Source organism: Phalacrocorax carbo, chromosome 1 (genome assembly GCF_963921805.1).
Source record: "Phalacrocorax carbo chromosome 1, bPhaCar2.1, whole genome shotgun sequence".
In the NCBI taxonomy this organism is placed as follows: domain Eukaryota; kingdom Metazoa; phylum Chordata; class Aves; order Suliformes; family Phalacrocoracidae; genus Phalacrocorax; species Phalacrocorax carbo.
This window is the reverse complement of record NC_087513.1, coordinates 29,072,336-29,096,527: the sequence shown is the minus strand read 5'-3', so window position 1 is coordinate 29,096,527 and position 24,192 is coordinate 29,072,336. Positions and strand designations below refer to the sequence as shown.

The 24,192-nt window shown below is 37.2% G+C and overlaps 1 protein-coding gene across 5 annotated transcripts in view; it reads left to right on the top strand.

Annotated features, from left to right (window-relative positions):
* The window catches only part of MDFIC (MyoD family inhibitor domain containing), a 53,394-nt gene that overhangs the window by 16,719 nt on the left and 12,483 nt on the right, over positions 1-24,192 (top strand). For all 5 annotated transcript variants that reach the window (XM_064447144.1, XM_064447151.1, XM_064447137.1 and 2 more), the window contains exon 4: positions 20,414-20,689. In XM_064447144.1, coding sequence (XP_064303214.1) covers positions 20,414-20,689 — 276 coding nt within the window. The remainder of the gene's footprint in view (positions 1-20,413; positions 20,690-24,192) is intronic.

Sequence of the window (24,192 nt, the reverse complement as noted above, 5' to 3'; positions counted from 1 at the left end):
AGCAGAAACTGCACGCGGAAGCAAAGCAAAACATGGAATTCATTCACTCCTTCCCATGGGCAGGCAGCAGGTGCTCAGCCATCTCCAGAAAAGCAGGGCTCCATCACATGTAACGGTTACTTGGGAAGACAAACACCATCACTCCAAATGTCCCCCCTCCCTTCTTCTTCCCCAGCTGTATATGCTGAGCATGACATCATATGGTGTGGGATATCCCATTGGTCAGTTGGGGTCAGCTGTCCCGGCTGTGTCCCCTCCCAGCTTCTTGTGCACCCAGCAGAGCACGGGGAGCTGAAAAAGTCCTCGACCAGTGTAAGAGCTACTTAACAACAACTAAAACATCTCCACATTATCACCGCTGTTTCCAGCAAAAATCCAAAACACAGCCCCATACTAGCTACTACAAAGAAATTTAACTCTATCCCAGCTGAAACCAGGACACCAGGCAACATCAATAAACTAAAATGCTGCCCCTGCTTTCCACAGTAAGACATTTTCAGTTCACCTTGCCCTGCCTTTGCAGTCCTTTTCTCAAGCCCCCTTTTTTTAATCTCTAGATTATGAGTTTCCCCCAGATTAGCCTTTTCCCCACCTCCTTTGGAGCATCCCTTCTCCCCCCATATGAAAATGTTCATAATATCCTAGGTAAATGGGTAATCTTATGGGAAGCTTCAGCCAATGAATTAATCGTTTTTGAAAAGAGCTTGACAGTCACGGTAGAGGAATATTAGCTTCCAGTGCACCACTGCTTCAAAAGGTTACTGTATACTGAAATATAAACAGGGGAGAGCTAAATAGGAAGCAAATGGTTATATTACCTTTCTGTATTAATTGTTAATGCACTTGCATAACTGTTACTGGAATACTGTGTTCAGTTGGAGAAGGGTCAGGGGAGAACCACAAATATCTCAGGAATGACTGGAGCAGTTGAAAACATGCCTTATTGTGGAAAAACTCCTGGAGTTCAATCTGTTTAATGTTAACAAGGAGGATAAAGAGGGGCTTGCCGAGTTCCTAAGAAGCATGATACAGCAACAAACAGAAATTTGGTAAGACAATTCTTCAACTGTAGCAGGCAAAGGGAGAACTAGATGTAAGGTCTGGAAGTTCAGTTAGACTAGAAATAGGGTGTACATTTTTTAAGGGAGTATTTGAGAACAGGAAGAACTGCCAAATAGTTGGTGGTTTTAGGTGTGTTAAATTGGCTTTACTCTTCACAAGGTGGCCGTTGCTATCCATATCCTCAGTTTTGAACCTGAGTAAGGGAGAGTCTCTTTCCCATAGTGATTCCCCCAAACTGGGATAAGCTTAGGTTTTTCATCTCGTTTATTCTTCAAGGCAATGTTGAGACCTATTCCTTTCCCTTCACAGACACACAGGTATTTTGCATTTCATTTCAGTCTGCAGAGGTTCTCTTTTTCAAGAGAACCTTAGAATGCTTTCCCTTCTTCTTCAGCAGTGCATTTTTAATATCTGCAGACAAATTCTGCCTATTTTCACTGTATGATGGTGGCCTGTAATGGAGATGTTCTGCTTCTGTTATCACTCACCTTTGGTAAGTGAGGAAGAACGAGGTTAAAACACGCAGCAGGGCTATAGTAATGAAGCCATAGAAGTTTTTGCTGCTCCACATTACCACAATGCCCTGCTTTGTGCTTTGAGAAAGGTTGGGTGTTTTTTTTTCCCCCCACTTAGAAAAAAAAGGCTATAAAGGTGGATTTCAGAATATTTAGCCAGAATTTTTACAGAGGGTACTAGGTTATTGTCAGTGTGTGCTGTTATGCAGGGGAAGGAATGTTTAGGAGGAAGAAAATGCCAGTCTCAAACACTATTTGCTTGTGAGGATTTAATCTCCTTTCCAGTTCTCAAGCAGGACCTTAGCTATGTGATATTTAAGAAAACAAAAAACATCTACCATAGATTCAAATTTTCATGAATAATTGATTAATAATAATCCAATTCTCAAGATTAAATACCTAAAATATGCCCGTGTTTTACAGATAGAAAGGTCATTGCTATCCATCATTTCCTAGCTTCAATTGCCTCTTTCTCCTCCATGAAACACCCTCCTGATAAGAGTGGTTCTTCAGAGAAAGGGATGCTTCATTCAGCTTTGTAGGGATTAAACAATTTTTCATGTTCTTGTGCCCACTAATTTATTTACTGCATTCTTCTTTATCGTGTTTTGTTTTATTGAAATACAAACCTAGATTTTTTTATACTTTTGTTTTATATATTTTTATGTTGACATTTTTACTTTACGTGACTATTTAATTTTAACATCTGGAGATTCCCTTTTCCTACTGGCTAAGTGAATGATTTCCATGGTTTAAAATACGCAGTTTGGGTTTGGGACTTTTTTCCCAACAAGAAGATGATAATCTGCTGTTAGAACTGTTCTTTTTGTTTGATATTAATCCATATATCTTTTCTTAGCTAATTTATAGTGCACAGTCATCTTACAATTACTGTGATTTCAGATGACTGTTTATTCTGTCTAAAAATAGTGCAAAGTGCTTGAGATAAGTGGTTCTCTTCAAAGCTAGAAAGTATGACAGATACACTCTTCTTGCAGTGTAACTGAGTGTGAGTACAAAAATCGCACAGAGTAGATTAATGGAAATGATTAAAAATATATTGCTGAGTCTGAAAGATGTATTCTTCTAGTTACAGAAGTGATTTCTGTACAATGTTCCAAATATACCAGGTATTCACTTCATGTGGCTGTGAAAAAATTGTAAGCCTATGAATGAACAAAACCTTAATCAGTTCAATACTTAAATACGGGAATGCAGTATTTGATATTTAGATCCTTCTTTAAAAAAGATAAATCTTTGAGGAACTGGGCAGTAGAAGTAATGGAGGTGTGAAGGACCTCCCTGAGAACCTCTTTGCTGGAGAGATTCTAATCCTTTCCCCAGCAGCCTGTGTTATTTCTGTTTCTTCCCCGGACCTGGCAGATCTCCCACTACTTCAGTTCCAAAAGTCCTCAAAAAACTCCTTTCATGCCTATTGAGGAGTCTGATGGGTTTGTAACTTCTTCCCAACCAGTTGTAAGATGGCTGACAACACATGCATTTTTGAAAATATTCTCTAAAAATACTGCTCATCAGCTAGTTCCCTTAGCACAATACAGGAGATAAAATGTGATATAAAATGTGATTATTATAAAAGTTTTTTACTGGTTTTGACTGGAAAAGAGTTAATGTTCTCATAGCTGCCTATCAGGGTTACACCAAGGCAAATTTCCGGCTACTAAGTAGTGAAATACCACTTTGATTCTATAAACTAGAAAAAAGCTAACTAAGTATGTTGTACAAGCATATTTGGAGTATTCATGCCAGTTGAGATAAAACGTTTCATAAAGGTGGTAGTGAAAATTATACTGTTTAACAAAATTTTGCAATTTAGTTGGCTTGAAGGCAGGCCAGTGTGTTGTGCATCAGAAGAACTAGGGCCTGTGAAAGACCCATGGATTTACTCCTACTGATGGTGCACCTGGTAAAGCTGAGGAGAAGAATGAATAACAGTGCTCTTGTAGTAGGCTGAAATACAAATGAGAAATCAGAAGTTCCTTCTATCAGGATACGAAGAGACCAAATGCCTTCAGTATTCCAAATGAACTAACCAGAATGGGCAGCTGGTGCACACGTATGCAACTGGAGCTCATGTTCGCTACTGTTTATCTGAGTCTTGATGATTCAGCTGGGGTTGTTTAGATTTCCCTCCCCCTTTTTAATGGGGAATGATGATGAACTCTTTCCAGTCTCTGCCTGGAAGACTTGTGAAGAAAGATAGGCCTTTTCTTGCTGGAAGTGTATCCATCTTCTTGCCATTTTGATTTCCCTTGGGAATTTCTGGGATCAAACCTCTCAGCTGAGACAATTTTACATCCAAGGAATTTCATACCTCATTGTTGCACAACCATAGCATTTTCATTTAATTTTCATTTAATCCTCTCCAGGGAAGAGAGGCATTTTCACAGCTAGCTGTATCCTTACAGTTACAGTCTCTTCAGAGTTTAAGACTGGGTCTTTGGCATTTACAGAAGTTGTCTGTGGAATGACCCGAGAGTCACTACAGTTAGTAGTCCCTTACTTGTAAACAGAGCTGCTGTGGGGTGCAGATATTATCTATGTAGCCTCCCCCCTTCCACTTGGTTGAATGTTTTGAAGCAATGCAGTTAATGATGGACTGCGATAGGTGAGGAATTTGTATACTCTGTGGTGACTCCATGTGGAGAAATAAACTTCTTGCTGTTGTTGATCCACTTAGAGAACCGCAGTCAAACTTCAGTGAGAACTTTAAACTGCAGCAGATGACCATAAGATAGATGCGTGTATTCTGCATATCACTAGTAGCCAGAATTACCTGGAGCCTTTCATTTTCTGTTTTACCTTACTTCTGACTCTCAGAACATCATCTGAATTTATGGTCTGAGGCTGAGCAAGCTTGGATGGCAGTAATCATCAGTACCAGACAAAGGTGAAATTCTTCCAGTAACGTGAAGATTACTGTGCTTGCTGTGTTTGAGCCTGAAGTAAATTGTATCTTAATTTAAGAATATTTTCCTTTGTTGTATTCATACTGTCTCAGAATTAATGTGCTGTTTTGCCTAGATGGGAAAGACTATTTATATTCTTTTCCTCATCAGTTCCTCGTATAGGGTAAAAAGTCCAATATATTTGTAGTGGTTCCTTAAAGAGAAAGAGTAATAAAACTCTGACCACATTCTACGTGAAATATTATACTACAAGACCAATGAGTCAGTGTGGTTTCAGTCTGCTATTTTCAGTACTAACGGTATTCAGGTAGCCATTTTTAGCAAAGAAAACACCAAATTACAAAGTGCATGAAAGTATCGTCATACAAGTTGTACTTTTAGGAACCTGTTTTCTGGCAAAAATGTCTTGAACTTAAACCATGGCAAAAATTCTCTTAGATTTTCTCTTTTTGAATTTTATTTATATTTGGTGTTATGTGTGTGGAATGCTTAGAGTAAGTTTTTACAGCTGAATAGTAGTACTGTATGTTGTGTGTATGTCAAAATAATGAAATTCTTCAAAATTTAGAGAGCCAAAATAGTTTTTATTCTTTTGAATTTTGTATTTACTGATTAAAAAAGTGAAAGATGAAGAGACGCTCATGGTCACAGCAGAAGGCTTAGTTAAGTAATTATGGTTAAACATTTTTCTTCTTTAAATAGCTATCCAGAGGAAAGGTCTGAATACTACTTACTTGTTCTGCATTCTGGTGATATCTGCAATGCAAAAGTACCCACAGGTACCTTTCCCTGAAGGTATTTTTGTAAAGGACAAGGTAAAACAGGAGCCTATGACTTATTTGTGTGTTTTTGTGATGGTGGTGGTTTTTTGTTTCCCCTTAAAAAAAATTCTTCACAATCGAAATGCAAAGGATCCCTTTGAAAAACATTCAAATGTCAAACATCTGTGGTCACTCAGGCTATTTCTAATAATGGTTTGTTAACTCATTATACTGATGAGGTAGGCCTCCAGAAATATTGTGGCTTGATTTAAGAGAATGATGAATTATTTGCCATGTGAACATTAACTATTTTTAAATGAACTGTAGTTTTCTGCAATGTGAGAAACCTGTTTTTGTATGGAGACTGCACTTGAAATTTGTGATAATGAAGTGCAAACCCATGACATTCTAACACAAGAGCTTTCAAATTCTGAGTTTTATGTCCGGACCCATGAAAATTAGAGGCTTAAATTTTACTTTTAAACTTGTTTCCCTCAAATTCTATGTAGTATCTCAATTATCATGTTTTTACTTCAGTCTGAAGCTGTAAATATTATGACACTTGTTTAGAGAAAATGGTAAGGTTTAGCAATGTTAATTACAGCAGAGTTTTAACTAAGAGACTATTTCCTGTGGCAGAGGTTCCTCAGGTTTAAGTGAGTTTTACTGATTTACAGCTCAGACTTCAGGTTGTATAATGTTTGCATAAAATGTTATGAAGTTTGCTTTTGAGACTAGTCAAGTAGAGCAAACTGTTAGGCAAGCCTATAAAATATGTGTCCTATGAGTCAGATTTGACCTTCAGGGCAAGTTTTTGCCCCTGAGAGACAGCACAAGCCGTTTGCCCGTTCCTTGGCGGCGAATTCCTCATCCTTCTTCAAAAATAAAACCTCTTAGCCAGTTAGAAGGCATGTGCCTTTTCCCATCTCCCTTCAGTAGACGCATATTTTAGCTGCATTCTATAAAGTTGCAAGTTGAAATAAATTTCACATTTTAACAGAAAAGCAATGGAAGATTCTTACACTGTCCAAAATTGGCGGTAAGAGCAGTGTCAAACCAGAGTGAACATCTTTTAGGTCTGTACATTTCAGAAATACAAGAGATTAGTGAACAATGCTCCTTTTGCTTGAATTTCTAAGAGAAGGAAACATTAAGTCTTGGTGAGAAGATTTGGGATCGGCTTGCAGGGAAAGGTTTATTTGACTGATTGAACTGAGTTTTTCATAGAAGTGATATAAAAAGATAGTTGGATGGTGAAGCAGGATATGGAGCTAACTTTGGGTACCACACATGTAGTTTTCATATATATAATTCTATTAAATGACATCAGCTCATTTAACAATTTAGTATTTCCTAGCTATTTGCTATGTGACTATGACCTTATAAAGTATTTCCCTACCTCAATATATATTCTTTTCACTGTGTGCTGATGTTTTAGCAATAATAGTCACTATCATATTTATAATGTAAAATCAATATTGAGAAATATTTTTATATGGGAATAGCTCTCTCAGCGGACTATACACTAACCACTCTATAAAGTAGCTGGCAGTATATGTTCATGCATCTGAAGGAGTTATAAAGACCTTTCCTTAAAGATGAAACATCTTAAAGATGTTTCATAAGAGTCTTCATCACCCATTCTGTAAACTGTTTTGTGCTGGATCAAGACTCAGAAATTGGAAAGTAGTGTGAATTTTATATTTACAGCTAATAAGACAGTGTTTAGCTTTTAAAAGATATGGAAGGGAAAAAACCAACACACAATACCATTTTAAAGGAGGAATTCTAATAGAAGTTATATTTTTTTCTCCCTTGATCTTCCTCATTTCCTTCAACTGTTTTATACTTCTCTGTCCACTTGATTTTCTGTTTCCCATCTGTAGGGTAGTGTTACACCTGAGGAATCTTTTCCCTACCATTTAATTGATAAGCTCAGTTTTAATTTTAAATATATCACTGTTTGGTTTTGACTGTTGTGTATTACAGAGAATCAGCTACTCTAGCTCTGTGAGAACAGCCTAATGGAGAGACCTCATTTGCTGTGCTGTGCTGCCTCCTTGAACAGCAGAAGCTGGCAAAAGCTTTCTTTCATTAGCATGTCTACATCCACAACAGGGATTCTGCTGGGGTAGCTGGAACAGGGCAAGAAGTTTAGCCCTCATTATCAATATTTTGTTGGATATTTGTGGAACAGGTCTTTATGGAAAAGGAGAGAAGGCTTGTTTCATTAGCACAGGGAAGGTTCCTGTAGAATGATCCACTTTGCTCTCAAAATTTAAACTTAGAGTTGGCAATCCATTTCATAGTGACTATAATGGAATGGCATTTCAAGGTTTTGATGATGTATAAAAAATCCTCTAGGAATTGTGGTAATTTTGGAAGAAAGTAAAGAATATGGATTGGTGATACAGTAGGAAGAGAAGTGGTGTCTGTCGTGGTGGGGTCAAAGTTGTAGGAGTGCTGAAGGTTTGTTCTCATTCTTAATAAATTGTGCTGTGTCCTCTTTCCCGTATTTATTTTATAAAGTAAAAAGAGAAAAGACTGACCCATCCCTATTATAGTTACTGTCTTTAAGCCATTTTTCTCTTTTTGCGTAACTTTCTTTAGTGTGTGTCCCCCCCCTTGCCCTCTTTTTGTTGTTTGTTTTTTTTTTTAAAAATCCTTTTTCCTGTTCCCCCACCTCTTTATTACAGTTACATATCTCTAAGCAGTGACAGGAAGGTTGTGCTTAGAGGCTGACTGGAAATGTTTTTAAAGGGCTTCGGTATAAAGGCCCGTTCACTTCAGCTTCAGTCTAACATAAACATTTAAGCTATTTTGTAAGTAGCAATGAACCTTCTTATTAGCATTAATATTTTGACTATTGGAGAATTAACAGTAAATTACACATGAAAAGGTACTGTGCATTCAAGAAAAAAACAACCCTGTTAACTATTAAAACAGACTATGAAAATATCAGCTTCTGGAGTCATGTGGTTACATCAGATTTAAATTTTCGTAAAATAAACAACAAATTAACCTGGTCTTAGTTTGTACCTTCTGAAGTTAAAGACTCAAAGCTGAGAATGCTGATAGAAAGGATATACTTAAAAATAAAGTGATTGATGGCTTTTGAGTAGTTTGGCTTGGCAATACTGCACTGTACAGAAACAAGGAATTTTTTCTAAATTAACAGAACACTAATTAAATATCAGGTGTCAGGGAAGTGTTCCTGTTGTGAGTTGTTAATTCCAGCAGCCTAAGAAAATGATATGGCATGATAAAATGTAGCTAGTTATGCTGAAGGAACAGTAAAGAAAAGGGTGCTGGAATTAATTCCAAGTGGCAGGGCTGTGGCAGCAGTGCAAATAAAATGGCAGATGGCATGAATCTTTAGTAGAGTGGTTAAGGATGTATCAAAACCAATGCAGTTCTGTCCTTTTGGCAGTTGTTTGAATGGTTTCCTAAGAGCTTTTCTGTTTGGGGCCAAGAAATGCAAGAAGGGAGGCAGAGATGTTTCCCAAGCACGAAACAGCTGCACAGCACGAAGGGATGGAGGCAGCAGTTTGGCTCACCCATTGCCAGCCTGCTTGAGCTGCTGTTGCTGATGATGATATGGGTGTTTTTGTGGGGCTAAAGGCTTGTGTAACCAGCAAAGGAAGGTCATTTGCATCTGATGTAGTTGCTGTCTTGCTGTCTTTGCTATGAGACAAAGGGTTGCCACTGTATTTTGGGTTTTTTTCAGTAAGAGGGATTGCTGCCTCAGTTGTGATTTTTTTAAAGCTCTTGAATTGTAAAAGGACAAAAAAACCCGAACGTAACTGTAAATTCTAATGCTTTCACTTCAGATGCCGTTTCTTTCCTGTGAAATCCTCCAGCTTATTTGCAAAACCATATAAAAGGTGTTTTAAAATGTAAAATGGACACTTTTCAATTACGTGAATAACGTTGACATAGCACAGATTTCACTGCTGTATCTGCACTCCATTTGAAAAAAAATTAATCGTGATTAGTGTACAGAAGCATTTTCTTTTTCCCCTCAGATAAAGGGAAGTATGTCTTCTAAATAAGACAAAACAAAAGGTTTTCAGAAAAAAGATCCTTGTAGCACTGATTCAAAGCATGAGCCTCATCCAGATTTAAATGCTACTTAGAACTATTTTCAAACAATAGGTGAACTAAATAAACTTCAGTGGGCCAAATTATGTAGTTTTATAAGTTGAAGGAAATTTTTTTGTATTTTTAATAGAGAATGAAAATTATTCCATTGTTATGTTGAAACAAGAATACTCCCTTTCTGTATGTTAAAGATAAAACCCCGTATTCTGCTGCTATTCAGTCAGTTCTGCAGAATAACGACTTGCAGGTGCTACTGGTCTCTACTATACTGAAATAGCTGAAGCATAATAATTCTGCAGGGATTTGTATCTCATTTCATGAACAGAGTGGAGAATCAGAATTTTAGCTCAGTTGTGAGATAAAAGAAAAAATGCTGTGTGGGTAATTTCATCCCATTAAGACAATTTATCTGTTTCTACAGATAATCTAGTACTTTCTCCTTTGTGTTAATGTGTTTGTTTCTCTGAATTTTTGTACTTGTAGCTGTTGGTCACTGATGTGGCACACTATTTTTCTAGCAGGACAGATTTATAACTGTGTGGCTCAGATATCAGAGCTTTCTTGTGGATTGTTTGAGCAGCTTACGCTTTCCTTCCTTTCAGGATACTAAGTGTGTCGTTTTTCCAGGAAGTGTGGTCTTCACCAGGCATGGTCAGCAATCTGACTTTTGCACTACTCTAAGGGATGTTTGCATGAGCAGCAGGCAAAACCTCATTTAGCTTATTTGTTTTACTATATTGAATTCATCTAATGGAGGTCATGTATGAAAGCTTGGCCAGGGTAGGTGGGTTTGTCCAGCTGAGTCAGAAAGAGGACTTCCTAGACAATTTTGTTAGAGTGCAGTAAATAAGAAGTAAGTAAAAACATTTTCCTTTGTACTAACTATTGGTGACAGTGATTACGTGTTAAGCACATTCAGCTTTGAATTGAACACACAAATCTTCACTGATAAATTTTTGCATTCTGAAATACAACATTGCCTTTTCCTTCAGCATCTGAAGCTACTATTTTAGTGTAAAACAAAGTTAAATTGCCTGTGGGGTGGGGACGGAAAGGGCAGTGAGCTCTGATGCAGAGATGCAGGCTTTAGTCCATAGCTGCTTGCAGTTTTGAGTCTGGTTCAGGGTGTGAGGTGGAAGGAAAAAGAGAATTTAGGCTTTCCAATGACTCTTATCAGAGGATTTTCCAAGGTGTATTCTCAAGGACCTGATCTGTACAGCTTGCACAAAAATGTTTTGAGTGAGATTTTGCCATATCTCTTCGAGGCACACCAAAACAATTGTTTAAAAAAAATATAAAAAGAGCTCTCATTTTTGGGTCATCCTGATGCCAAGCTGGTGCGTTTGTGGCATAAAGCAACCCAAGAGCCAGCTTTGGTTATGGCAGCTCTGCCTGAACTTTCTGTGTGTTACTCAAAATCCTTTGGTGCCCTGGAGCCCCTGGAGCTCTTCAGGATGGGCAGGCCCCGCGCACCCTGCCCACGGGCATAGGGGCCACGTGGGGTCCGTGATGGGCCCTCTGCCTGTCTCCTAGACCTTGCTTGCTGTGAGGGAATTCCTGTAGCCCAAGGGCATCCATAGCAGAGACTAACCCTTCTCAGTGTGTTTAATGTTGTCTGTGCAGATACATGTTGCTTCTCTTCTCCTCGCACTTCGTTTTTTCAAGATTGGGAAATAGATGGATAGTTGCTGTGCTCCCTACTACATTTCCACTTCTTTTTTCCCACTGACAGTCACTCTATTAATTGTCCGGTCTGTAGCAAGGACAAGCTGGGTCATGAGGAGTATTGTTGTGGACCTCAAGTGCTCCCTGCTTTCTGACACAGAATTTCCATTTTCCATCATGTTGCTGTTGCTGAATGTGACTGATTTTTGGCTGCAGAAGGGGAACTATTGCTTCAACTCTAGATCATTCTGCAAGTACCATCTGTTTATCTTCATTTTGTTTCCTTGCTTATCAACTAGTGAGTTATTGTTTAATTATTTTCTTACTTGTAAAATTTGTAGCAAATACTTCAGCTCTAGTGGGATTTTACTTGTGAATTTTTTTTTTTCTTCTTCCCTGCTCTTTTCTGCCCTCACAGACTGAAGTGGCTCAGCTCACTATGTATATTTTCCCTTTCTGTCTCCTTCCCCTCCAGTGCTGTCTTCTTCTGGGTGGTTGCTATCTGCTCCTTTTTCTTTTGATGTTTTTGCCCTACTGTTGTTTTAATAATGTAAAATCCCAAGTTTTAGCCTGTTCCTCGTGGTTACTGCCCATTTGCTTCTCCTGTTCCATTTTCCTTGCAGCTGTGCTTTGTCTTTCTTCCTTTGGTTTTCTGGTACTTGGTATTAGCTGATGCCAAACTTAGCGTCAGCTCTACATTGCTAGAAAGAATCGCAGAGGAAAAATAAGTGCAGCAAAGAGGTCAGAAACTCAGATGGCAATGTATATATTACTATTTTTGTACTGATATTCTGTGTGTTTTCATACTACCTTTTTACATTATCCTCTGTCTGTTGCTGTCCTGTTTTTACCCCTGTTTTTTCTTTCTGCATTTTATTAGTTTTGTTAATAGTAGCATTGGGTAATACTTAGAATTGTAGAGGTGGCAAAAGACAGCACTAAGAGCAGGGGGTCAGATTCACAGTGGAGGTGGAGCACTTTTTAGAGTCTTCCAAAATTCTGTCACATGAGTGGAGGACTAGAAATCAAGGGAGCAGTGAACATTAAGGGAATTGCTTATTCCAAGTATTTGCCTTTTTTAAAACCAAGTACAGCCAGTTTTTGTGTATATTTGTATAAATTTAACTGAACACCATAATCTCATAATCTGGAAACTCAGTGGATAATAAACCTCACCTTTGAGTATTTTCTCACTCAAAAGCGAATGGCTAGGGCTAGGCTGAGAAGCTATTTGCCTCACCATCCCATGTTTTTTCTTGCAGTGAAACATTGCCTAGTTTGTCAAAGGTTGTTGGGGTTTTGAGGAAGGGAGCGGGAGGTGGTAGAGCCAAGAGGACCTGTTTGTGCACTTGCCCAGGTTATGACCATTGATGACATTGAGGTTATCTCTCCTGTCTGCTACATCCTGCTGTGCCGCTTATGAGGCAATACCCAGCAAGCGATATCCTGTTGTTTGTAGCTTCTCTTTGATGTTTATTATTTGATTTGGGAACAATGGTGAGGGGCATAAAAACTGTTCCAAATATTTGACTTAATGTCTTAAGTTCCGTGGGACACCAGTGTGTCTTTATGCAGTGGTATATCCATATGTTGTAATAGGTACTAATTGTATAACTGCTGTAATTGTCATGCCAACAACTTGGATTACATTTTTGAGTCTAGTGGTTAATTAACCTTCCTTTTAAAATTAAAGCTGCAGAATCAAAACATTCTGTTCCTTGGTGAGGTGGGATTGTATTGGGTTGGCACCTCTTTGTATCCTTCAGTGTTTTGTGGTCAATGTTCATGCTCATTAAATTACTAATTACTTATGTTTCAGAAATAGATCACTTTCAGCACTTCAGAAATTAACAAAAAGCCTAATTCTCTGATTTTTAAGTTTTGTACTATTTTGTTCTCATATCCAGTTTCTCCAAGTCATGGTGCATTATAAAGAAAGATTTAACAATAACAGGAGAAACAAAAATCAAGTAAATCATTATGCTTCTTATTAAGTTACCTATGTAGGAAACATAGGAAGAAATAACTTGATATTTTGCCTTAAATAAAAATAAATAATCACTTGCATAAGTAGTTGATTAATGTATAAACCACCATGAAACGCTGGGATAGTGACCATGAGTTAATCTGCCATTGCACACATCTGTGCAATGAATGCCACTGCTGTAAGTAGTTGTAATGCTATGAAACATGAGAACAGACTGCAGTTCTCTTCCAGTCCTCTAGCAGAATGTATGAGGAGAAAAATGGATAGATAAATGTTACAAGTGGAAAACTTGGCGTAAAATTTCTCACTTTTGAAAAAGGCTTTATACAGAAAATTATTGCCCAGGTGTCTGAATGCATGTTACCTACAATGTCCTATTTTGTGTTTGGTTCTTCTCTTGGTTTTTTCATGGCGAGCTACTGCTGCTTGTTCTCAAGAAATGAAAAACTGTGTGCAGCTCTAGCAACTGTTATGTCACTTTATGTAGATGAGGCTTAACAATCATTGCATCATGTGGATCATCTTTATTTCTAACTATATTGTGATCTAGCAAGAATTTTCGAATAATCCTTAAAGTTTGTCATAGATGCCAGTATTTTCAGTCTCACAAAAAGCATTGCTAATCGTTGCAAGATTTGTGTATGATAAAGAAGAATTTGCTGATAATCTAATGGTAATTAGAAGACAAAAGGATATTTGGATTTTGAGATAATTGTTAAAAAATAGGTAATTACAAATGTTAAGGATTTACTCAGTTCAACAATGATTAAAAATTTGCCGTTGCTGTCATTAAAAAAAGCAGCAGGCATTTCTTCATTTTGAAAAAAAAAAACACATCAGGGAAGAGGCTTTGTAAATAGAGAAATTCACTCCACATTTTCAGTGGGAATACCTATCAACTTTGTAAACCTCTGGCTACCAGCCCTTTTCATGCTTCCCTGTGGTAACTGCTTCTTTCTGAGTATGTCAAAGACATCTCTATACAATTCCTGCAACCCTTCAAACAGTGTGTAAGGTCCTGCAGTGCCTTCCTTTGGAAGCACTGCAGGTGTCTTTGCACAGATTTAAGAGTACTCTTGGCACCTTCTCGTGCACTTGTGTCGCCTTCTTAACCCATAAACACACATGTGTTTGCCGTTCTCGTCAGCCCTTCACCGACTGAGAGCTGACGGGATAAAATGTCTTTTCCCTTTGTCCCCTGCCAGCCCCATTTCTGTTATACCTGGTGTTCCCTGGATGTGTTCTCAGACGTATTTTAACAAAGTGATCTCAGTGTGGGTCCTGTAAAACTCGTACCAGCAATTTTACTACAGTATTTTCATTACAAAGGACATCCTGTTTCATCATAACATATTGTATTCGTTTTGAAGATGTTCTCATGTCTTACAAGAAGCAATTCTAAAAAGGTGGTTGATGCTGTTAGTTGGTACTTTGTTTTCCTTGTAAAGTCAGCATGGTATAAAAAATTCAGTGTAAAAAATTGATTTTAAAAGATAGATTGTACCTTGATGGAACCTTGTTATTTAGTTAATGTATGCCTTCTGTGATATGGAAGCTGCAGTATATGCTATTTATGTCCTAGAAAATATTCAAAAATAATTGCTGACAAAAGCCACTTCACAGGTTGACTCAGAGGTACGTCTTGTAATCTGAATGTTAATATTCTGGATAGCTAGGCAGAGAAAACTATTGATGTAGTTTGAAGATCTATATAGAGACTAGTCAGGATTTTAGTTAGAAAAGTAGGGAGGGAGGGAGATTGAGATATTTGAGTTCCCCCAGCTTCACTGAAATTTTATGCTTATTGAGGGTATGAATGCATACAATCTGTAATATTTTTGAAAAGGTAAGATTTTTTGCTAGTCAGTTGGAAATGTTGCCTCTTATATCTTAGAAATTTATGTCTTTTCCAGAAGCAATTTGGAATCACCTTAATTTTACTCTAGAATCCAGACAGTCCCTGGTTTTAATGCGCAATCCATTACTATCTGTCATATGCTTTATTTTTCCCCTCAAGCTTAGGTCTGTGTTACAAAGAAGTACTGGCAAAAAACAGAGGCCTGATTCTTACCTCCCTTGCATGTGGTCTCTTCTGTGTGATCCATGCAGAGGGAGTAGGAGCAGCTACCACTGAGATAAAACAATTTCCCCAGCTCAAATTAGCATGTAGATCTTGGCTTTCAACATTAACAGACTCAAGCAGGACCTCTGTATTTCCTAATAATGGGTCATCCCTTTCTGTAGTTGCAACTGTTTTGGGAGGCAGACAAGTGTCAAGGATGTTTTGAACTGAAGTGATACTTTGTATTTCCTCAATATTTGAAAATCCCAAAGGTAATTTTTTTTTTTTTTTTTTTACATCCGGGAGTCGTGCAGTTTTATTCCTCCCTAGTCCACCTGCAAAAATATTGCTTCTGTGGCCTGATATGATATCATAAACTATTGTGTCATAAAAGAGGAAAAACAGTGTTCTTACCTCTCTGGGTAATGCACTCAGATGACCCAGGCTGTAAACTGGAAAGTATTTTTTCATCGGTGGCACTGGCCAGCCTGGCAAACTCCATGGGCATCTGTGTCAGCTGCCTTGGAATTGCTTTTGATGTGATTAGGCTACTAATTAGCCGTCTCAATTCTTCTCTCCCTCCTAATGTTTTATTTTGATTCACTTTGACTCCAAGGAGTCTGTATTCTGTGTATGTTTGGTTTTGTGTTTTGTCTAAAATCCCTAATGATAGCTCAGACTGTCCTCTTTTGGTTGAGAATTTCCCTGTGTTGACATATATTTTTCTGTTAAATGCATACATCAGGGTTTTTCTCCGAAGAATAGCTGTTACTTTGCAAGGTGTAAACAATGTATTGTCAGTGTGCATATGTACGTGCATATTCGTTTAAACTGTGGTAAAGATTTTACAGTTTGAATGAGAATGTGCAGTTACTTCAAAACCATCAAAACCACAGTAAATGTTTAGTACTTGAATATTTATTCACCAGATAGTAACCCCACAATTAAATTATTATGTAAAGTCAGTTAAATAACAGCGGAAGTTATTGTATTAAGGCCCACTTTGCAAGGAAACCAATGACAAGGAAGCAGTGAAACACGCTAATAGATTATATGCTATAGCAATATATTGCCTTTTTATTGCTTTTCCACAGGCAGCAGATTCATGTATAGTTATTACTAGCTACATTATCTGCTAGTTTTCTATCAAAAAGATTCAGTCTATTGAATCATTAATCCAATATTTATCATTCTTATTGAAAATCCACTAGTGTTACCACCGTATAAAATATTGACTTAAATCTACTGGTTTTGCTAAAGATTAAAAACATATTAACCTAAAAAGCACAGTATTTCTTAGGACATTTGAAAGTATTCATTGTGGATGTTTGAAATTACAGTATTTCTATGTTGTGTGAGGAATGATTTTTTTTAAAGAAAACCTTTAACATATAGTAAGTGACCAGTGCCATCCTGATTTGAAGATGCTGAATGTTCATCCAACTCATATTTGAAATTTTGATGTGTATTGCATTAGTTACAGAATATCAAGAATAAAATTTTTGCTCATACATAGAGTGTAAAATGGGATCTTTTGTAGCAGCACACGGCCTGTTTAGAATGATATAACAGGCGCTGAATGTTCACATATCAAACAAAATGCCATCTTTCTGTAGAAAAGAGGTGTCAAAAAGTTTCTTTGTACCTTTAACGCATGTGATTATGTAGTACAAAATGCAGAGTTTGTAAAATTTCTTGAATATACAGGCAAAAAATGAATAATTCAAAACAACTCATAAGTTCTACATTCTATTGTATCTTTTATAACGCAGGCAGAAGATAGCATTGTGTTCCCAGTAGAGCTGAATTTGCACAAGTTACACCTCTGAAAATGCCAGATGGTCTATGGTCTACTTTTGAGAGCTGTCACATATGTAAAGATTTGAAAAAAGAAAGACAGCTGAATGAGAGCAGTGGATCATTAAAGAGAGAGTGAGAGTCCCTGGGTATCACTGTGTTTTAAGAAGCATTGTGTCGTTCCCCATATTACACCTTTTTTTTTAAGATATACACAACCTTTAAAAAATAAGGTAAAAATATTTCTGTTTTAAACTGAATGGTTGTGGCTTAATCTTGGAACTGTCAATTGCTTTTGTTCTTTATGCTAGAATGCGGTCATATGGCTCCTAATTGGTTTCAAGTGTGTTTTAACCATAAGATTCAAGTCTCCCTAGTGCAAAATTACCAATAAAGTTAAAATAAATTTAAATTAAGATAACTAATCCATTTGGGGTTTTATTCCATTTTGATTTGACCTGCATATCACATGTGAATACTGTAAAGCCAGTCAGCTAAAAAGTTGTATGTTAATGCTAAAAGACTTAAGTAAGAGTACTTTGGGAACAGGATGATTAAAAAAACCCCAAACCCCACCCCCTTCCCCCAAAAACCCTTAGTAAAAAAAAAAATAAAAGCAAACAAAAATGACTATTTAGAGTCCCCAAGACTTCCCGTTCACCCAGAGTTTGACAGAAACACACCTAATCTTGAAGATGGAATTTTGGATAATTTGTCAAGTTACTGCATTGTAGCAAAGCACCAAAAATATACAAACAATTGTAAGCTGCCACCACCAATTTAGCTGGCTTGGAAAAGGTCATAACTGTCAGTTTTAGAAACTTGCGTGTCCAGACATACCGAATTCTTAGTATAGTCTGTTGCTTTTATTTATTGAGGAAGGTTAACCCCTCCCCAGTATTTCTAGGTTATTTGTGCAACTGCACTACTGCACAGCTGGGGATTGGACGCAGACGTGCAGTGTGAGGAAACATCATTACATGGATCGTGAAAAGCACTGTTTTTTAATAGTACAATTTACATTTGGGAGGTATAATGAAAATATAGCTATGGGGAGCTATGGGTATGAACAGTGAGCTTTAGAGAGTAAAAATTTTGATTCCTGTTGTTGCTAAAGATATTTTTCTTGACTGTAGTTAAGGTCTACATTGACTGTTTTTAAAATGGGAGGATTTAATTATTTTTTTTAATCAGAATTTGTTTTGTATGTATGTGGAAAGATGTCCCACGCAAAGGGTTCCTCGTAGTACACTTCTAAAGAATCCTGTCTCAGGTAGAGAAAACTCCCTAAAAACTTGGTTTGGGACTTTTATAATAGTCTGGAAATGTTAGCAGAATATATGCTACAAATGGAATTCCAGAGTGCAGAAAGTGCCTTGCTTGTGCTTCTGTTCATAGGTTTTGCAAGCATTAATGCAGAACTGAAAGGAGAAGCAGTTTCTCTATTGCCATCAAAAACTTTTTGGGCAACAATTAGTTGTTCAGGTGTCAGATAGCATTGTGCTCCTGCTCTGTTGGCTTAGAGGTTTGTGAGCAGTTACTCCTGGTAATAGAAGGGAATGATCTTTGTCTGCCCTGCAACATCTTCGGGGAGGCTAAAGCATAGATGTTTCCCCTAGCCCTCCCTTTCCTGCAACACAAAATTATCAGTTTTGTAAAGGAGGTTCAACGAGTGTTACTCTGACCTAGATAGATGTGGATAGTCTAGGGTATCTTCTTAAAATCTTAGTTGCTGTGACTAAACAAATCAAGCAGCAAGAAAAAAAAGAACTAGTTCATATTTAAACAATTTGAAATGTATCTCTTTTTGCCTCTGAATATGCCTAGGAGTTAAAAGTTTAAGATTTATCTGAAGTTTAATCTGGACAAGTTTATGATAGTTGGAGGAAGCAATGTAAGAATGGTATCAGTGTCCTTGTAAAACAGAAGCATTGAAGGTTTGTTAGGCAAATTCAGAACTGAGAGTCTTTTTAAGAGACCATGTTCGTCTGTGTGTCCCAGTAGTATATGTCCGAAAGTTTGGTCGCTTGTACCTGAAGTGATCAGTGGAGATGGTTCTTTTAGAGGAAGCTGACCATTATTATCTATACATATTGTTATCTTGGCCACAGTGTAATCTATACTGTGAAATCATCTGAAAATGGATATGAATCATCTGAATAGTGAATGGATTGCAGCACTATTTTTCTTTACTGCTGGCACAGTCTAATCTCTCTTCAGTTGAGCGTTCAGTAGAATCTGGGCTTTTTCCTTGACATTAGATTTATAAATAGTTGAAGATTGGACTGTCTGAAAACCTATTTATGTCCAAGCATAATACAGTAGTGTTTTGATTAGGAGAGGTGATTGGGCTGATGCTTTTTGATTATGAAATCTTGTTGTGTTACTGTGTTTATAGTTTAATTAGTTTTCAAACGAAGTCTGCATTTTTTTTCTAAATAAGAATCTTTAATTGGAAATGACTTTTTTTTTAATTACAAAGCTTTACATAAAAAAAACCTGCATCTTTTCTTCTCTTTTCTTTAGATACAGACTTTAGCTATATAGACAATGGTTTTTTTCTTGTTATTAAAAATAAGCTCCTTTATGATATCATAGCTCAACAAAGAATGGTCAAGTTTCATGCCTTCTCATTAGAATGTATTTTTGGAGTCTTAACCAGGCCACTGCAGATTGCTGCCTTGACAGGTTATACGTGTTGTTCCTTTGTCCATTTCAGTTTGTTGCGGTTAAAGCCCTAACTGGCCCGTTAAAGCCCTAACTGGCCCATTAAAGCCATTTTTAAAATTGTGATTCTGAACTGAGGATTACGGGTGGGGGGGACTCCAGTTTGCCACAGCTGTGCAGTATTTGAATGCATATTCCTTCTGGTTACTGGATCACCTCCTCCACAAAACCAGATTTTGACTGGGTTTGTTCTTCCCAGCAATCCACAATCCTTATGAATTTAAGCTCAAACTGTTGTTAGTTACCTGGATACTCTTCTTCTCTAGTATACATGTCTGAGATGGCTCATTGTTGGGGGGCCCCTACCTTGTCACTCAGGTTATTTTCTGAAGACTGGCAGGTTGGCCAGCCTGCAAGCTTCACTTCTGTTACTGCAGTCTGTATCTTCTGTCCTGTACCTTTTTCTCTCCTTCTGTTGAATTCCTCCCGTTCTTCCTGGGTCTCTCTTAACCCAAGTTTATCTCAGTTTTGCTACTACTTCTCCCACTCCTGACTTTCTCCTTCCTCAAATTACTTGCCTTTTTCTCTCTGTCTAATTCACAGAGCATTGCAGACGTTTCTGTGCAGTGACAAAGGGGGAATCTAGGCCTCATACAGACATGAGATGCTTTCTGAATACATAGTAATTATTTTTAATCTAGAAATATTTTTTGCTTTCTTTTTTTTGGTGGGGGAATGTTAACTTTTCAGTCTATTCTTTGATCAGTAGGAGCAATGAAAGTTGCCTTCCCAGTCTAGCCTAAAGTATTGTTACCAATTTACAATTTAAATTAACCCTTTCTTTCTTTCTTTCTTTCTTTCATTTTAAGCACAACCTCAACGTTTGCCTCAGCCAAATACTTCAGCACTGGAAAGGTGTGAGGAAGAAAGTGGCAAAATCCAAAATGGCCACGCGGGTCTGAGTAATGGAAGTGGAATTCACAGTGGCGTTAAGCATGCACCTGCAGACAACAGAAAACTTTCGGCTCCTGTTTCAGAAAAAATGCATAGAAAAATTCAGTCCACCTTGTCTGTCAACAGCAACAGCAGCAAGAAGAGTAAAATAAGCTCTGCGTTTTCTCAAAAGCCAGGTACTTCACCTGAAGGTAAGCAGAAATTCTTATTAAAAAAAAACCCCAAACTGAATAAAGAATAGCCAAACCCCATTCTCACTAATAATTACACAGTCAACTGAAAATAATTGAAGAGCATGACTCATGCTCCAGAAGCAAATAGAAATAATTATGATAAAACACAAGTTACTTCCCCAAAGGAAAATATTAAGTATTTGAAGGAAATTGAAGCAATGGGAGATTTCTTGCTTTCGAACATTTGGCCAACATAGTCTGTTAATATTTCAGTCTCCCTAGTTAGTATCCTGAACTGATAGAAACTCCTGTCAACACTGTCACATATACACCAGAAAAAAAAATGTTAAAGCACTAGTTCAAAGCATAGTAAATACTAAAATCTAGTAGTGGCAGGTTCCATGAGGGGACAGTTTGCTTTTGAAAATGTTCTGTTAGCAGATATTCTGACTAGCCATGAGGTCTGAACACTCGCTAATAAAATTTGGACCTGTACTTCAATGTTTAACATGCCTTATGCTATATTTGGGATGTAAATTATTTGCATTAAAAGACTTTGTAGTCCCTATGCACAGCTTAAATAAGCAAAAGTAAATAGTTTCCCTTATGTTTTAGCTATGAGTGTATGTTTTCACTGCTTGCAATTACTCTAATGGTTCCAGAGTTCCCAAGCCTCCCCTCAATCCACTGCCTTCCCATTAGCACTAATGTACTCAACGGGCTTCGCTCCTGCCCCTTCCAAGAGGGGTGCAGAGGCTCTATCAATTTTATTGGTTTGAGGCAGGCATAGATGTGAGTGGTTGAAAAAAACTCTGGGGGGTGGGTACAGACACAGATTCTTAGAGAAATGGGAAACAGTACTGTTCAGTGAAATGGGAAGGATTCTTGGCCTAGGTGAAACTAAGGGATCAGAAGGACTGCATGTAGTGGCCTGAATGAAGCCTACTGATGTCAGTGGAGTGACTTCTCTTGACTTCAACTACTTCAATCAAACCTACTGAGTAAATCTGTGTTTTAATATCATGAACAGCTTCACTCAGACTGTGCCATGGGCTGGTCCTCCTTGCTGTTGTTTATTTTCATATATCTCTTCAAGAACCTACTGTTATTTTCCTGTTGCACTTTCAGTCCTCTAAAATTTCTTTCCAAAATCACAACTTCATACTTGCTGTAGTCCCCTTATCTCTCTCTGCTATGTGAAATCCAGTTCACCCTCCAGCCCAATATTTTTCTTTTATATCAAAAAACTATAAGTCGAGAGACCTAGATCTGTTTGTGTGACTGGTACAAAGTGCAGGCCTCTGAACTTAGGAAATTCAACCCCTGAAAAAGAAATTACAGAGTTCTAAAGAGACGGTGCTTGCTCTGTTCATTCCCTTATTCAATTATTTGTGACAAGCGCTTCCTTTTTTCTTCTAAAATGATATTGGAATGAATACAGTCAGTGTGGTTTTTGTTTGTTTTTAATAACCTTGGCAATGATTATGTCAAATTACTGAATGATTGAGGAAAAAATTAATGGTATCTTCAGATACAGCTGTAAATTCCAATATCTGATTTTAATATCTATCACGATTTTGTTAGTTGCCTGAAACTACCAGTATACAAGTTTTTTACATACAATCAAAGTTGTTGATATTTTTAAGGTATGTCTGATTAGAATATAGACAATTACATTGTGTTGTCACACTAACTTGCATAGTTTCAAAGCAGAGAAATACAGAGTAATCCTTACTGTCACATGTAGTTACTTGAGTCACCTAATAGCTAAAATTAAATATATTCAACGTTATACATCTAACCTTGTAATGTTCTCATTTTGAATGTGGGAACTTGGATATATGCTCTGAATAGCTTGACCTATGCTGCTAATATCTGCTGCTCTAAGTTTTCTGTTAACCAGTCTGAGTGAAGCACAAGTTTTATTATGCAATGATTAAAGTATAACTAGAGGATTTGTATCTACACATCTGCATGCACACATGTACAAGCCTTCTGACAGTTTATTCAGCTTTTCAGTAATTTACCCTGTAGGGCTGCAAAGGGGAACTACACGCTATAAGTAATATTCTTATCAAGCTGTTACCTTGCAGGAAGTATCAATATATATGCAATTTGTTCTGTCATCCATCAGTTTTTTGATAAGATGCATAATCAGAGACTCTGGCAATGGTCAGTTGAAATATCTAAAATAACATAAAAACATCACTATTTAAGGAAAAATGATTTATCCATAACTTAAAAATAATTGTGTTCTTGGATTTAAGAAATGTTAATCCCTTATGACTACTTCTGGAAGGCTACACTTAAAGAACTTGGTATAGTTAGCCAGGTTATTTGTTCAAAGGAGTTTAATTGCATTTAAACCAGCAATACGTATACTTGATGAATAAATCTAACTATACAAAACCAGAAGAGTACACTAGTAAGTCCTGTGACTGAGGATTGCATAGACAGTCTTGCAATGTTTGAACCTAACCTCTACAGATTCTTTGTATTATGAATCATACTTCTGTGGGCAAAGAGGTATTTTTGTGAGCAGTTGACGCTTCTGATCCAATGACATTTCTGTAGAAATTATTGAAAAGGTTTACAGGAAGACGGCAAACATAGAAACTATTGGAAATTATTTGCAATGTTGCTTAACTACTTGGCTTTGCTTTAACTCATAGCATGTTAACCTCATAAGCCATTGATTACTGCTGAAGAACTGCTGGGTTTGAGTTTACTTGAAGGTGTACGTTTGTGTTTGTGCACATCTATACAGTATAATGATATAACTTGTATGCAGTTTCCTAAGTAATCTTATGCAGAAATAGACAGATTCTATTATTTTTTTGTAGTGTGAGTATTGAATAATCGGTCACCCGAATTAACTCAGCTATTTCAATTTACTTCAATAGCGTCCAGATAATTTTAGTAGAACAGGTAATCTTGAATGCTTTCAGATACTCCAGTTCACTTTAATTTTGCTATTCCTTATGTACAAACTTGGATTTTATAATCTAATTTATAGATTACTTCTTTTTTAATAATAAAAAACCTGAAAATACATGCCACATATTTTTACTTCATCAGCCTTGTGTTCCACCTTAAGTGCTCTGCTCTGTTGCCAGTCAGGAGAATAGTGGCCAGAGAAAAGAAATGGAGTATGTCCTCAGAAGGAAGAAAAGTGAAAATTTTGGTCATCAAGGACTATAGAAAAGAGAAAATATTTTTCACTTTTTTTTTATCCCCTCCCAAAAGCTGCAGTCGTCTTCTTTCTTCTTCACAGACAAGATGCGAATATTTCTGGAGCACCACACCTATTTGTAATGCAAAATAAGTCCAGGTGTGGTAGTTATTTTGCTCTAGAACATCTTATCTATTGACAGAACAGAAAACCTGGTAGTGCTTGAAGCAGGGTAGAATCAAGAAACATCCAGGATTGCCACCCACCCTGCGCAGAAACTTATTTGGGCTTATGCTTATTTAAAAGGTTAGCAAATGCCGTGTCATACACTGCAGACTTCAGTGTACAT